We start from the raw sequence: 17,122 nt of genomic DNA on the forward strand, positions 1-17,122 counted from the left end.
TTGATCAGTCAACCAGTTACTAATCCACCTAATGGTTGTATTGTCTAGGCCACATTTTATTATCTTGTTTGTAAGAATATCATGGGGGAGTTTGTCAAAAGCCTTACTGAAACAAGATATGCTATGTCTACCGCTTTCCCTTCATCTACCAATTTGGTAATTTTATCAAAAAAAGATCAGATTAGTCTGGCATGACATGTTTTTGAGAAACCCATGTTGACTTTTAGTGACTATGGCATTCCTTTCTAAATGTTCATATACTCTCTGTTTAATGAGCTGTTCTAGAATCTTTCCTGGTATTGATGTCAGACTAACTGGACGATAGTTGTTGGGATTCTCTTTTTTCCCCTTTTTGAAGATGGGGAAGTTTGCCCTCCTCCAGTCTGTTGGGACTTCTCCTGTTCTCCAGGAGTTCTCAAAGATTATTGCCAGTGGCTCTGAGATTGCATTTGCCAACCATTTAAAATTCAATAAATGATAGCCTATAAAAATCAACAAATGCCATGCCATTAAAAGCTCATAACAGTCAGTGCCTAAAAGCCTGACAGAATAGGAAAATTTCCACTTCTCTGTTTCCCATTTCTATGATATTAACTAGTTAAAAAAAAAAGAGCAAAAGCAGGCCACAGAAATGTGCTGTCTTTTTCTCTCTGAATTATTTCTGTCCAACTAACCTGGGGTGGATAGAACATGTAATCCATGGGCTACATGCTGCCGCCACCACCACCCTTGTGGTTCTAGACTTCCTGCCTGGGATGGCTGACAGTATGGGCTGGTCTGTCCTGGCACCAGGAGCTAGGGTTTTCCCCAGTACCTCTGGCAAACTGGATGGACAACTTTTGTAAACTGGATTCGGCTAGGAGGCCAAAGATTCCCTTCATTAAGAGTTAGATCTGACATACTTTACCCAGCTTCTAGAACTGATGCAGAATCAGTGGGCAGATTGAATGGAGTGATTTTGTCTTCCTGTGCTATTTATATAGTGTCACTGTGGCCCGTTACAGACGGGCCTTAAACTACGGACTCAGTCCGTACTAGGGTTAAAAAGGGGCGTCGCTTCTGGACGCCTGTAACCCTTGTACAGACTGAGTCCATACAAGATGGCGGCGCCCCATCTACATGGGGGCCGCCATGATGGCGTCACGAACGCGCCGCCTCCAAATGAGGCGGCGTGGATGTGATGCCATCGCTCCGTGCGAGGGCGCTTAATGCGCCCTTTCGGCGGAGCAGGAAGGAGCTCCGAAACAGAGCTCCTTCCTGGTTTGCGTCGCTGGTGCAGCCGTGTGAAGGCTGCACCAGCAACGCAAATCAGAAAGGGGCCGAGTGGCCCCATTCTGAGAGTCCCCGCTGCTGTTGGGGTGTCCTTGGGGCTTGAAACCCCAAGGACACCCCTTTCCAGGCTGCTGGGAAGGGGCCTTTTGCCGCTTCCCCGCGGCCCAGAAAGTGGCAGATCGGGGCCTCAGTGGCTGCCATTCTGGCCACTGAGGCCCCGATCCGGCGGGGAAAGGCGCACCTACAGGCCGCCCCAAAGGGGCGTTCTGTAACGCACCTGTTTCAGTAATAAAGTCCAGGTTCAGACTTTTAGATAGCAAGAATAATTTTCAACAAAACATAAGCTGAATCCTTCTTTCCTTGTCTATATCTATTTCCTGTACAATCACTAGTTTTGTAGTTCACATCCTTGCTTCACTGTAGGTTAGTTTCTCACCAGTTGACTTTGTGCTAAGATGGGTTTTAAAAACACCCCTTTTCTCTCAGATATGTAATCCGAGGTGATGATGAAGAATGGAATGAGGTGCTGACCAAAGCAGGAGAAAATGCTTCCATTGTTAGCCTGAAAAGGTGAGTTCAGTGGCACACATTTCGCAAAGTTTCTCTCCTAGCCTCTCTGTCCAACACATCCAAAGATTATGGTATCTAGCAGTTAGCACAAGGCTTTACAGTCCTACAATAGATCCTTGCCCCTCTCAGTACTCGCCATAAGCAGAAAACATGGTGTAGCTAGGTTGGCCACACAGCAAAATACAGAAAAACACATTCTCAAGACACATTATGGTAATTCCCTTGGCCCCCAGATTCTTATAAAAGCATCCCCCTTCCGTCTGCAAAACTGGCACCCTTCCAGGTTATGGATATTATTAGTTCCTTCCCAATTTGTCCCTGAACTATAAAGCAGAGGCAGGAATAACCCTTGACAGGTTGAGGAAGGAGGATGCCTGTATACAAATGTTTTGCATAGTAAATAGAAGAAAGAGTGGCACTTGTAATTCTGTCCGCTTTAGGCACTGGCCACAAACGTGGTTTTTTTCCTTTTGCCATGGTCACTGCTGGAATGTGGATCCCAGCAGGTTTCCACTTAGATAATGCAGAGCTGGACCACTTTTGGTGAAAGATAAATGTACATGTTGCACTTCAGCTTTTCTGGGTTCAAAATCTTGGGTGTACCTTCTACAGAAATTTGTTTTAAAAATATTCTGTTTTAGGTAACATTAGAGCTCCAAGGGATACATTTATTACTTTGTGACCTGTCTTGTTCTTCCTCAGTGACAAGAAGAGAAAATCAGAAGGCATGACAGAACACAAGCAGGAGAAGAGGTTTAAGAAAAAAATCCCAAAACAGAAGTGGAAAAAATGACACCTCCTGCCCCCCACAATCAACATGTAGACTTGGAAATCCTGTTTTGTGGGAACCTAATTTCTTGTCCAAAACAAACAATATTTGGCTATTAAAAAATAGAAACACTTGAAGGATTTTAATTCCTTTTAATATACAGGCAGCCTTGAAGCAACACAGTTTGGAAGATAGGTTTTATTGCTGCCTGCTCAGCATTTGTGTTACATTGAAAGGAACTGTAGAGCAGCAAACTGGATTATAACCAAGAATCATGACTTTACTGTTTAGCCCTGCAAGACCTCTGTTTGGTGTGCCTGAGAGACCTATAAACATCTTTCCCTGCTCTTTATTGTTGTTCTTGCTAGTGTTTTTTGGAGGGAGGCCTGAGGCTCAGTGCTGTGTGTATTGATTTTAATTGAAAGTGGGTATTTTTAGAAGTCTTACAACTGGGTTTAAAACATTCCATGGTATTTTAAATAGATGAAGTTACTTTAGATGTCTGGTGTACATTATTATGGTTTTATGACACTAAATATAATCAACCTGAAATTTTTAAATATTGTCTCCACCTTGTTAATGCCCAGAGTCCTGTGGTCAGTTCTGGCTGTTCCCAGTACTTTCCGCCCAGAATGTCTATTGTTACTGTGCAAAATGTAGGATTTGACAGAGAATGAATTAATATTCCCACACTTGCGTCATGCCTGCTTTTCAGTTTGTGGTGCACAATGCTCTAGTGTCCCACAGTGTATCAGAAGAGAAGTGCCTATTTGTATGTGTGTGTGGTCCTAGGTAGAACATTTTTTGGAGGAAGGGAAAGGATTACCTCTGGACCAAACTCCCATTGGAAAATGCCTCAGTGGTGCTTGGTAAAATCTCAGTATTTGGAGAATAATTGAGAAGAAATTACAGGATCAATCATTCATAAATGTGTGACTTCAAGGACCTGTGTGTCTCCATTTCTTTTTTTATGGTTAACACTCTGTATGTCTTCACTCTGCAGTCTTTCCCCAGGAAGTATTTTACTGTTTGTTTTTTAAAAAGATGATGATGTTGGAAGCAGAATAAAAAGACAAAATGAATTGACAACTGGTTAATTTAGTTGGATCAGTCTTCCTGACTTGTGGCATTTCTGCCTGATGCAGAGAAGGGAAAAACAGTTTGATGATCCTAAAGTTCTGTCTGTATATATATGTATGCTTTTGTTGGCTGACAAAGACAAAGCAATTTCTCTTACCCTTCTGCACATTTGAAGCAGTGTTTCCAATTTATTTTAGCTTGGACTGAGCCACTTTTCCTTGGCCTTGAACCATTTCAGTTCAAGGTCTGGCCTACCAAGAGTGAACAAGAGGTTTGTTGAGGATTAGGTATAACTGCAACCACCAAATATGCCAAAATCCACAGGCCACCTAAGCATGAAATTAATTTGCAGAGTGAGATCCTTGTTTTTGTTTTTTAAAGTTCCTTTCAGTTTTTTGGCTTTTGACCTTAGGTTCAGAATGGCTGTGGGTTTCTTCTCCCTCCCCCTGGTTTCCCGCCACAAAAACGTTAAAACTTCACATTCTGAAGCCAGTATTGAGAATGTAGAATTAAAAGATCTGCAGGAACCATAGAACATGTGGCAAAATACCTAGAAACAGCTGTCTTGGTCCAAGGAGGTAATAGCCATTTCTTCTTCGTGGTCTCTGCGAATCATACAAATGGGTTGTACTGCGCCTGCGCAGTGCTGCTCAGAAAACTTCTAGAATCACTGGGCAAAGTTTACTTTGCAACTTTTTGGCGGTAGCTCTGCCCATCCCTTATAAGCCCCTTGCATTCCCACTCTTTCCCCAGTTCCTTCTTTCTGCCACGTTAGCTGCTTGGGGAACTTCGCTTCTGCTTCTCTTGCTTGTTCACTGGACTTTTGACTTGGACCGTTTTTGACAATTCTTGTTCTGACTCCGCCCCCCCCCCCCCCACTGTCTTGTTGACCATTTGGTGCGTCCTTTGACTTTTGGATTCTGATTCGGCACCACAATGTCTCCAGCACCGTTTAAGAAATGCAATGTCTATGGGGGTAAAATCCCAGCACAAGATCCCCACTCCTCCTGTCTTCTGTGCCTTGACAACACCCATAACTCCAAGGCTTGTGCCCTGTGTAAATCCCTGACCACACAGGCCAGGAAAAACCACGACTCCTGTTTGATGGCTGCGATCTACCAAGGAATCTTCAAGCCTCAACCAGCCGTTTGGGCTGCTTCGGCACCCATGGCTTCGGAATCAACACCAGCCATTGCTGGTTCCGTGGCCCAGAGCTCCAGAACTGACCCAGTGCCACCGTGGCCCAGAGCTCCATGACTGAGCCAAGTGCCACTGTCATCAGCCCTTCCAAGGGTGTAGAGTCTGATGGAGCATGCCAGCTGAGTTCCAAGCCGAAGTCTTCCAAAAAAGACAAGGCTAAGATCAATGATTTGAGCTCCAGGAAGGTTGCGGCCCAGGAGGTGAGCCCTCAAGTGGGTTTGAGCTCGAACTCCTCCTCTTAAGAAGAGGCACAGGCCCTCAGATGCAGGAGATGGTTCTCCTCAGGGCTCAGTGAAGAAGACCAAACCTTCGGCTCCGGCTGATGCTTCTTCCCATAAGAAGGCCCGCTCCGAGACGGCCGAGAGCTCGTCCCGAAAGAAAGCCCATCGGGAGACATCGGACACTCCTTGGTCCTCTTCCAAGGACCTTGCCTTGCCTTCGAGACCTACATTGGTCAAGTCGGTACCCTCCGTCATCGGCTCCCCTAGGGCCACCTTGGTACCAGCTTTGGTTCCGGCTTCTACTTTGCCTCCTACATTGGATTTCCATCAGCCCTCCGACGATCATGACGGCTCTACCACTCGGTCACCTTGTTGTCATTCTCCAACGCCCTTCCCTCGGGTCCAGGTCCATCAAGCCGAGGTCCATCATCGGGAAGATTCAGATTACTACTACGACAGTGAGACAGACAGATACTTTGTCGCTGTCAGTCGCGATGCGGCCCGCAGTTGTCTGGCTCCGAGAACCACTGTGCCTCCAATACCCTCGACTCTTTCCAAGGGACCACCAATGCGATCCACTGGATCACCAATGCTCAGGACTCCTCCTCCTCCAATGCACGGGGCCACCACTCCACCAACGGATCGGGTCCTGGCGATGACTTCTAGGCCCCTTCCACCGGTTCTGACTGCCACCCAGGTGTGCCACTCTTCAACTCAGGTGGTCATCAATACCGACTCTGATTCCGATGCTGAAGGCTCCAGTGCCTCTCATATTGGCTTGTGTTCCTCCAATGAGGTGCCCCCACAGTCCCCTCAGGAACTGTTCCAACTGGGTGCTTCATCCCCAACTGATGATGTACGCACATTCTTGGAACATGTCATTAAAATGGCTAATTCCCTTGAGCTCCAGCTTTCACATGTGGAAGATGAGGCTAAGGATGCAGTGGAAAAGAGGATCCATGGCAAGGTCCCAACACCTCCTTTGATACCACTATTGCCATCTTTGGAGAACATTGCCAAGCGTTCCTGGGATGCTCCAGCTTCCTTGGCTCCATCTTCGAGGAAGAAAGAATCCCTATACAGGTTCTCGCCTTCCCAATGCTCTTGGCATTCTTCGCACCTGAAACAGAATTCAGCGATCGTCGAGGGTTCCCAGCAAGCATTCACCCCTAAGATGTCGACTTCGCCGGCCGACCACGAGGCCAAAAAGGTGGACGGCCTTGCCAAGAAGGCCTATTCTGCTTCGGTGCTGGGCCTGAAAGTGGCCAATTACAATGCGTGCAGGGGTGCCTACATTCAGTGCCTCATGGAGAAAATTTTGCCCATCATCCCTGATGTCCCAGAGGACTGCCACCGCATCCTCACAGAAATTAAGGATGAAGCCCACTTCATTGGGGGCTGGCTCATCACCTTGGCCTCCCACTCCACAGACTGTTCGGCGAAATCTATGGCGGCTTCCATCACCCTCAGAAGACATGCCTGGCTCCACTCCTCCGACTTGATCCCGAGTGCCAAGTCAACCATTGAGGACATGGCCTTCGACAATTCAGACTTATTTAATAAGGAGACCGACAAACGTCTCAACTATAAGTACCGAATGAAGGCGGCGGCCAGGAAGCACGATATGTCCACTCTTTCCCAGACCCCTTTAAAAAGCACCACTGGCAATGGCAGGGCCAAGAGCAGCGGTCTTTCTAGCAAGATTGCCCGTAGCAGCAACAGGAGCACCAGAGACAGCGCTACACTTCCCAGTCTTCCTCCTCTTCTGGCCAAAGCCAGGCCCCTGCTTGGTACCGTAAAACCCCCCGTCAGGATACCGACCAGGGAAAGAAGAGGTCCTGAAGGGTTCCTGCGTGCTCCGTCCTCCCGCCCTCCTCCTTCCTTGACAGACTTAGGCCCTTCTATAACAATGTCTTGGACATTGTCTGTAGGGGATATGTCCTTGAGTTCGAAGAGCTCCCTCCAACTGGAGCTGTTGTTCCCACCATTCCCTTGGACACCCTTCTCGACAAAGTATGCACTCTTTTGGCTAAGGGCGCCATCTCACCCATTGACTTTGATGAGGCCCCTAGATGTTTGTTTTCCAGATACTTTACGGTGCCCAAGGCCGACAGGGGCATAAGACTGATCCTAGATCTAAGGTCCCTTAATGCTGGTTCCGTATGGTAACTCTTGCTTTCATCCTGCCCTTATTGCATCAATGCCTGTGGTTTGCAACAATCGACTTGAAGGATGCTTACTTCCATGTTGGAATTTGACAGAGTCACTGAAGGTTCCTGGCTTTCGCCGTCGGTCCTGACATGTACCATTACAATGTCCTAACCTTCGGCCTCTCCACAGCTCCAAGGGTCTTCACCAAGTGCATAGTTCTGGTCGTGGCATACCTCCACCAGCAGGGCTCCAGGGTCTTCCCCTACCTGGACAATTGGCTCCTTGCAGCCCCCTCTGTGGAAGAGCTCCAAAGAGATGTTGAGTTCACCTTGTCACTCCTGGCATCCCTCGGTCTCGTAGTGAATCTGGAGAAGTCCCATCTCACTCTGTCCAGACGGATCAAGTTTATAGGCACCATCCTCGACTCCAAAGATTGCGTCGCCTATCTCCCTCAGGACCATTCCCTCGCTCTCTGTTCCTCCGTCAGGGTCTGCCTGGCGCACAGGCGGGTGAGGGCCAGGGATGTCCAGGTAGCCCTAGGACACATGGCTTCGACAACGTTCATGAACCTGTGGGCCAGGCTTCGTCTTCGACCCTTCCAGTCCTGGTTCCTGTTGCCGTTCGACCCCATGATGGACTCGCCATCCAAGTGGCTCACCATCCCGCGACCAGTTGCCCACTCCCTACATTGGTGGCCCGACTCACACAACGTCTGCGTCAGCATGCCTTTTTCATCTCCTCAGCTGCAGGTCACCCTGACCATGGACGCTTCCATGTAAGGTTGGGGTGCCCACATGTCAGGACTCCTCATCAAGGACAAGTGGTCTCTGGACGAACAGTCTCTCCACATCAATGCTCTCGAGATGTTGGTGGTGGAAAAGGCCTTGGGAGCGTTCAAAATGAGCCTCTTGGAAAAGGTAGTGCTGCTGTTGACAGACACCACTGTCATGTACTACCTAAACAAACAAGGCGGCACCAGGTCTCAAACCTTACTGGACATCACACTCCGGATCTGGGACTGGTGCATCCCCAGAGGGAGTATCCTCCAAGCAGTCCACTTGCCAGGAGAGGAGAACGACTTGACTGACCAGCTCAGCAGGTCTTCCACCGTCTGCCACGAGTGGAGGCTCCATCCCGAGACAGTCTGTGACCTCTTCAGTCGGTGGGGAACTCCCCGGATTGACATCTTCCCGACTGCTCGCAACAGCCACTGTCCCCAGTTCTGCTCCCGGGCACACAACAAGAACTCCCTCAGAGACGCGTTCGCCTTCGCTTGGTCAGGAGAGATGCTGTACCCTCTGATCACCAGGGTGGTGTCCAAGATGACTGCAGACCGCTCCAACGCCATCCTCATCATTCCCTGGTGGCCGAGACAGCCGTGGTTCCCGTCCGTGCTCCACCTCTCCAGGAGACACTTCCTCCATCTCAAGTTCCGTCCCAACCTCCTCACCCTTCAGAATGACCGGGTTCGTCATCCAGACATCGAGAATTGCTGATGGTAGCTTGGAGCCTCCGTCCCTAGCCTCACTGCCTCCCTCGGTACAGACGGTGATTTTGGCTGCCCAGAAACTGGTGAACCAGAAATCCTATGCCTTCAAGTGGAAAAGGTTTCTTCTGTTCCTCTCCGAGAGAGGCCTTTCTCCAGCCCAGGTGACAACTCAAGTGGTGCTGGAATTCCTGATGACACTTTTGGATTCAGGGCTGTGCCTCACATCCATCAAGTGTTACCTCTCTGCCACCTGTTCTCATTTTCAGTTTGATGGCAAACCTTCTTTTTTCAGGGACCCTCTTGTGAAGAGTTTCCTGAAAGGTTGTTTCAACCTTCACCCTCCCTCCGGTCTCGGTACTGGCACCAGGTTGGAGCCTGGATGCTGTTCTGTCTGCTCTGCCATCCAAGCCCTTCGAACCCATGGCCACAACGAACTTGAGACTCTTGACTTGGAAGACTACTTTCCTTGTGGCCATCACCTCTTCCCGCCGTGTGGGCGAACTTTTTTGCTTTACAGAGGAACCAGCCTTTCCTTAGGTTTCATAAGGATAAGGTTGTCCTCTGCACCGACATTACATTTCTGCCTAAGGTGGTGTCTGCCTTTCACATGTGTCAGGACATTGTGTTGCCAACCCTGGCCTCGAACCCGACCACAGATGTTGAACGAGTTTGCACACTTTGGACGTTCAGAGGGCTTTGGCCTTCTATTTGGACAGAACTTGCGAGTTCAAGCCGTTCCGAGAGACTTTTTCAATGCTACTAGGAACCAAAGATGGGACTGCCTGTGTCTGCACAGAGACTCTCGAAGTGGCTGGCTGGTACCATCCACCTCTGCTATGAACTGTTGGGCAAACCTCTCCCGGCCAGGGTTCGGTCCCATGCCACTAGGGCGGTAGCGGCATCCTCCGCATTCTTGGTGGGGGTCCCCTTGGAGGATGTCTGTAAAGCTGCTGTTTGGTCCCAGCCCTTGACTTTCATTAAGCATTACAGGCTGGACACCAGGGCCAAATGGGATGCAGCCTTTGGAAGGGCAGTGTTGGTTTCAGGGTTATATTGATTGCACTGCATTTCTATTTCTTTACATGTTCTGAAATGAATGTCCTTGTACTACATTCTGTTGGTGAATGCCTTTTGGCCAAATTGGCTGGGTTTACAGCATTCACATGGTTTACATAGGTCTTGCATGACCTAATGTGTTGTTTTCTGCTTTATGTCTTCAAACACAAGTTTAAGTACTATTTATTGAAGTACTAATAACAGGTTTACCATGACCTAATGTGTTATTTATGTGCCTTATGTCTTGCACAGGTTAAGTGCTATTTATTGAGGTACCAAAAATGATTGACACAGTTTTTGGTTCAAAAAACTTTATTGTGATTAATAAACTCATTTTTTATTTGAACCTTGCTTGGGTTTCATGACACTTCCTCCGCCGCTGACCTAAGCTTGTCAGTCTCAACCCATTTGTATGATTTGCAAAGACCACGAAGAAGAAGGACAGGTTGCATACCTATAACGGTGTTTCTTCGAGTGGTCATCTGCGAATACATACAAATCCCGCCCATCCTCCCCTCAGTGTCCTGCTCTTCATCTTTCACAGCGGTTGCTCCAAACTACTGGAATAAACTTCCGGAAGGGATTCGCCTTAGTTCCACCCTGGACGTCTTCAAAAAATCTTTGAAAACACATCTCTTCTGTTTAGCATACCCTCCTGACTCTTCCTGAGAAAACTACCTCCTCATAAAAGTTACTTTTAGATGCTGGATCATGATTAGATATGATTTTTTTAAGATGCTATTTTATTGGTATGGTATTTTACTCTGTATTGTAATGAATATTTCATGTTGTGAACAGCTTTGATCACCCTGGAAAGGCGGTATATAAATAAAGTTTTTTTTATTATTATTATTCATTGGCTCATTCTCATGTTGCTCACGCGGCGTGAATTTCAGAACTGGGGAAAAAGCGGGAACGCCAGGGGCTTATAAGGGATGGGCGGAGCTACCGCCAAAAAGTTGCAAAGTTAACTTTGCCCAGTGATTCTATAAGTTTTCCGAGCAGCACTGTGCAGGTGCAGTACAAAACCCATTTGTATGTATTTGCAGATGACCACTCGAAGAAATACCGTTACAGGTATGGAACCTGTACATCCTTAAAATGGCCATCTTGATATCAGAAGCAGGTCCAACAAACAAAACACAATACAAGCAAGAGAGCAGAATAGGAAAACTTTATTTCCAGCTCAACTCATGTCAGAAAACAAACCTTTGAGAGGAGAATATAACATCACAGGAAAATCCTTCACCATAACCAGCATTTGTCTCTGAATACACCATTGTCTTCTGATTTCAGAAACTAAGCAAAATTGAGAACGCCACTGGGGTGTTGTGGTTTTGAGTGCTGGACTAGGCCTCTGGGATAGGGTTTGAATCCCCACTCGTCCTTAGAAACCTGCTGGGTGACCATGGATAAGTCATGCTTTTGCCTGAGAGGAAGACAATAACAAATTCTGCTAAGAAAACAATGTTTGGGTTGCCATAAGTGGGCTTGAAGACACACAACAACAACAACAAAGCAGATTTGGACTTGCTTGAAATTTGGATGGGAAACTAACATGGATGCCAGGGGGCTCAGTAGGAAACTGTAGACTGAAGAGTTGTTGGAGTGATAATACTGGATGGGATAGATCAGTGATCTGATCCAATATAAAGTAGCTTCAAGTTTCCCTTATATAAAATTATAAGACTATCATGCTGTTAGGTTTGTCAGTTTGTTTTAAAGCAAAAATGGGTTGATACTGAAAAATATGTTTAAAAAACAGAAGAATCCAAGTGGGAGGGGAAAAGAAACAGCAGGAACAGAAATATATCCCTATAAATGGGGAGATTATATATGTTGATTGTATCATTTTTGGATATGCATAGAATGGCAATCCAGAATGATTTAAACATTTTTGGTACTGGTATTCCAGTACCGTTAACATTTATGGAAAAGTAGCTTTTATGAGGCCTAGGAGAAAGAAATGTTCTTTGTGTGTTCGGGTGGCTCATAACTAACTGGAGGAAAGATTGCTATGGTATGAGGCTTTGAAGTGTATGTGCATGTGTGTCCTAGGGAACAAGGAAACTCAGCTGTTCCTCCATAAATAGCTTTAAATGATTTTAAAAGACTTGTGAAAAATCTGTTTTGTTTCATTGCTCTGCTTTCACTTGGGGCCATAGTTCTGTGACAGAGTACACAACTGGGAACAGCAACAGAAAGTTATAGTATATCTTGGGCTCCCAAGAGAAGAAACAGGTGCCTTGTAAATGCTGCCTATGTTTTTTGGGGGGAGTTGATGTTTAGGACTGGGAAAGAGATGTCCCTCCTCTCTTCACCTTCACAAGCCTTCCCTTGCTGTTCCACCAGGCCTCAGAAATCAGAATCCCCCAACCCAAACATGTTACGAATGTTTTGTATATCCATTGTCCTTTGAGCCTTCTATGCAGAAGAGCAGACTATATATTTATACATAGAGAGATCTTGTAGCACCTCTGAAAAGTGCTACAAGATCTCTACGTACTGATGTTTTTTTCTTGGCCAGGAATGTTCAGAGGAGTTTGACATTGCCTCCCCTGAGGGGTGAGAAAAGACGAATTGCCCAAGATCACCCAGTAGGTTTCTGTGGCGGAGCAGGATTTGATTCCCTGTTCTGCCTGGTCTTCCTGAATTATGTGTATAACACTTAAACTATTACACCATACTGACTTTCCATAACTGTAATCAATAAATCATAATATTAGGAATATTTTCTGCTTTAATAATCAGATCAGTACATAGCTAGAAGTACTTTACCTATCAAATAGAGGGAATTTTAGCCTCACACTAAATTGCTCAAATTGCTAGTAATTGAAAAAGTGTCCAGATTAGAAGAAGAGCAGAGAGATTTCTGTCCGAGGCCTTTGCAGAGGCTAGTAAATTGTGCTTGGTCAGGTAGACCAATAGCATAGTCAATACATAAGAAGCTTTGCATGTGTCTGCATGTCTGATAGAACATGGGTGGCAATAAAAGAAGCTGGAAAGGTGCTTCTGTAGTAAATGGAGTGGCCCAAACTACCTTGGATGAAATTGGGGCTCCAGTTAGCAGTAGTTTTAAATTACTTCCAAATGCATCCTTTGGCCAGTGCTGACTGCTGGGACTAATGTACACAGATGTTCTTGCTTTATGGGCTCTGCAATTTATTGCCCATTAAACAAAAGCAATAGGAAATTTTGCCTTGTGTTTGGGTGTGTGTGTGTGACTCTGACTGAAAAAACTTGGCTGTTAAGTTTATATTCATATGAGAGAAAGTACGTGGTAGATGGTATGATAATTAAAATCTGGAGCCAGCATGGTGGAGTGGTTTGAGTATTAAGATGATGATTCTGAAGATCAGGGTCTGAATTCCTTGAAACCCACTGAATGTCCTTGGGCAAGTCGCACTCACTCAGCCTCAGAGGAAGGCAAACGCACATCCCCTCTGAACAAATCTTTCCAAGAAAACCCTGTGATAGGATCACCATAAGTTGAAAACGACTTGAAGGCAAAGATTCTATATAAAAACTGATGACAATATCCCACTCTAGGCTGTGATCACTGACTACTGATAAACTGATTTTAGAGAACTAATAGGAATTGGTAAATTCAATATTAGTGTTTTATTGATTGTATTAGTATTCTGTATTATTTGTATTACCTTGTATTATTTTATTGTTGTAATCCCGCCTCGATCTTTGGAGAGGCGGGAAATATAAATAAACTCTATTATTATTATTTATTATTATTATTAAAAAGAGAAATAATTAAAATCTTGCAGGTCTAAGAATTGGAGGCATATGACAATACTTGATTGTTAGAAGGAAGTACGGGTGAGGAATGATACTCATTTCAAGAGTTTAAATTTTTAAAACAACTGCTGACGATGTTTGTGCCTACCTGTTTCTCCTTTGGCATATCTTAGTTCTGTGCTGCACTGTGTTCAAACAATATGCAAAAATTTCTACAGCCATTCAACTGTAAGAAACCACCTGGTGGCAATTAAAAATATATATCTTATTTTTATATTTTTATGTTATATTTTACAAAGCTTTTGGTATCTTAATTCTGTTAAATTTGTATGTGTGTTTGGATAGTTGCTATCTCATGGTGCAGTGCAATGTTAAAATTGTCATGTTGGCATTGCTTAATTTGGCATCACTGGTAGAGATTCTGCATCCTCAGAGGTAACTACCATGATGGAACTGTGACATCGTTATTTCTGATGATGTCCATCCCAAACTTACTTTTTTCAGCCTTCATCAGGGAAATGATGACATTACTGTCTTGGTCATAGGCCCATTGAGAACAGGCAGCTGGAGGGACCTGTCTGGATCCTGCTGCAACTGCTTATTTTAGTATGTCCTGTGACTGAGGGAGCACTGCTAAGGTCATATGCATGCCTCAGAAATCTTTGGTTGGGGTACTACCAGGCTGAAAACCGTATTTTTTGAAATATTTAAACACAACCAACTATATTTGATTGTCAATTAATTAATTCTGTTGTTGCTTTCCCTGGTGAATGTCTTTTGAAACACCAGATATTACAGGTTGAGTCTCTCTTATCTGAAATGCTTGGGACAAAAGTATTTTGGATTTTGGAAAGTTTAGGATTTTGGAATATTTGCATATATATAATGAGATAGTTGGAGATGGAACCCAAGCCTAAACATTACATTCATTTCTGTTTCATATACATCTTATACACATAGCCTGAAGGTAATTTTATATACAATATTTTTAATAATTTTGTGCAGGAAAAAAGTTTGTGTACATTGAACCATCAGAAGGTAAAGGTGTCTCTATATCAGCCGCCCATGTGGACAGTTTTGGATTTTGGAATAATGAGGGTCTCAGAATACCAGATAAGGAACATTCAACCTGTATTGATTTCACATTCACTTTGAGTCATCATATAATATGTGCTGCTATATCAAGTATAGGATGCTATCTTGGTGTGTGAACACATTTCTGTCTCATGAACACCCCCAATTTGCCATCCCTCACAAGAAGTTCGTTTTCTGTTGGTCTCTTCAACATGGCCCATGCACTCTAAGATCTTCTTTCCAACAGACCACAATTAGAGAAGCAGAGTGGTTGTACACTTGCATGCATACACACACACACACACACACACACACACACACACACACACACACACTATAAAGAAGGAGAAACCCTGTCCCTGGGCATGTTGTCTGGGGCTTCTGGAAGATGAAGTCCAAAACATGTGGAGAGCTGAAGGAGATACTGTATTTCATACAAATTCTTTAATCCTTAATTTACATAACATTTTTGTATGTTTTTAATCTGTTCTGATATTAACCATTTTGTAAGTTTTATTGAGTCCCAATATTGGGGAAAAGATGGAATATGCATAAATCAAAGTAATAACACCACATTGCACCATACATTGTCCATCAAAACATTGGCTCGCCACTCAACAAAGCCTATAGCATTGAAACAAGAGATGCTTCCACCAGTTTCATGTGCGAATGATGTTTTAAGCTGTTCATCTTCACAGGGGTCCCACTCATCTTTTCACCTGCATATCCTTCAGGATGCATTAACCCATCTTGTACTTTTTTTCCCAAGGCTCAACCAGCAGCCTATGCTGTTCTAAAATTCAACCACGGGAGCTGAAAAACCATTCAAGGTCTGTCTTGCTTCTCTGTTTAAAAAAGGCAACCCATTTAATAGGGTTGTCAGGCAGCCTTTCTGACTTTTGCCTGTTGAGGGTCATAATCCCCATGGGTCGGAGCACTGCCTGCAACTCCCTGATTTCCGAGGGAACTCCTTGGCCTGGACCTTTGCTGGGGATGCTTGAGTGCTCTGGCTAATTGGGAGTAAAATGGCAAAGCTGTTGGGGCTGGCCCAGTTCTCGGCGGGGGGTGGGAGGTAGGATGACCTAGTTGTCAATGTGATCATGCCTCAGTCTTGGAGATCTTTGGATGGTTTTGACAGCTGGCAGCATCTATCTGACCTGTGGGAGACGCTTTTGTCAGGAAGAGCATGAAACAGAGCTGGTGCCCTTGTATGTAGAAGGATGAACCCTATGGGAACTTGTTCTTTTGCAAAATAGAGAAACAGCAGCCAGTATGTTACCTGCCCATTTTAGATAATTTGCTTCTGGTGTTGTAACAGGTATTTTGAGTGGGGTGAGTTTTTGGGTTGGTGGGAGGTATCCCATATCCTAAACCACCACGTTGTGCCAAATTTGACAAGCTCCAATTCCTGGTCTGTTCAAACAATCCTATTAAGAGTATTATTTCCTTGGAAAACATGTCTCAAACTTCCCTACTGTCAGGTCCAGTTCCACTGTTAGGCAAAGAGACAGCAGATGCTGGGAGGCTTTCAGCCTCCTCATTGCACCTATGATTCTTTTGCCCACCATTTTACCGAATACATTATTCTGAGGGCTTTTCAATGTGGTTCCTGGGAATTGCCATTTAGGGAGAAGTATTTAGAATTCTCAGAGTTCCTCTACCTCCTTAAATTCCAGATTCCAATAGCAATAACATTTCTATACTGCTTATCACTTAAGCACTCCCTAAGCAGTTTACAACGTATAAGCTAACTGCCCCCAACAAGCTGGGTACTCATTTTAGCAACCTTTGGAAGGATGCCAGGTTGGGTTGGCCCTGAGCCCCTTGTGGTTTGTGAGCGAGTGGATGCTGTACAGGCATTTAACCACTGCACAGTCATGAAGGGAAACCACTTTGACCTTGGCTCAAGCTGCAAATTTTAGAATTGTAGAGTTTGAAGAGACTATAGGACTATCCAGTCCAACCCCCTGCTATGCAGGAACACAGAATCAAAGCACACCCTCCCCAGATGGCCATCCAGCCTCTGTTTAAAAAACTTCAAATAAGGGGAGAACACTATTCTCTGAAACACCATGTTCCACTGTCAAATACCATAGCTCTTACTGTTAGGAAGTTCTTCCTAATATTGAAGTGGAATTTCTTTTCTTGTAGTTTGAATCCATTGCTCTGTGTCCTAGTCTCTGGAGCTGCAGAAAACAAGCTTACACCATCCACAATATGATACCAAATATTTAGACAGGTCTATCATACTACCTCTTACCCTTCTCCAGGCTAAACATACCCAGCTCCCTAAGCCTCTCTTCACAGGACGTGGTTTTCTTGGGTCAGCACACATCATCATCATGTCTTGATCCACAGGAAATTAGTAAGTAGCACACATCATCATCATGTCTCGATCCACATACTGAGATGAGATGAAGTGGGCACTGTACCACAGAGGTGTACACCACAATAGATTTGTGCTGTAAGACATTGCTCGCATTACTGCAA

At 45.0% G+C, this 17,122-nt stretch overlaps 1 protein-coding gene across 1 annotated transcript in view; it reads left to right on the plus strand.

The window, feature by feature from the left end:
* Positions 1-3,697, plus strand: part of NAT10 (N-acetyltransferase 10) — a 46,496-nt gene extending 42,799 nt beyond the window's left edge. The window contains exons 28-29 of the mRNA XM_042453919.1: positions 1,759-1,842; positions 2,545-3,697. Coding sequence (XP_042309853.1) covers positions 1,759-1,842; positions 2,545-2,635 — 175 coding nt within the window. The 3' untranslated portion in view covers positions 2,636-3,697. The remainder of the gene's footprint in view (positions 1-1,758; positions 1,843-2,544) is intronic.
* Positions 3,698-17,122: the final 13,425 nt, after the last annotated feature.

The sequence above is a fragment of the Sceloporus undulatus genome, chromosome 1 (genome assembly GCF_019175285.1).
Source record: "Sceloporus undulatus isolate JIND9_A2432 ecotype Alabama chromosome 1, SceUnd_v1.1, whole genome shotgun sequence".
Classification (NCBI taxonomy): Eukaryota; Metazoa; Chordata; class Lepidosauria; order Squamata; family Phrynosomatidae; genus Sceloporus; species Sceloporus undulatus.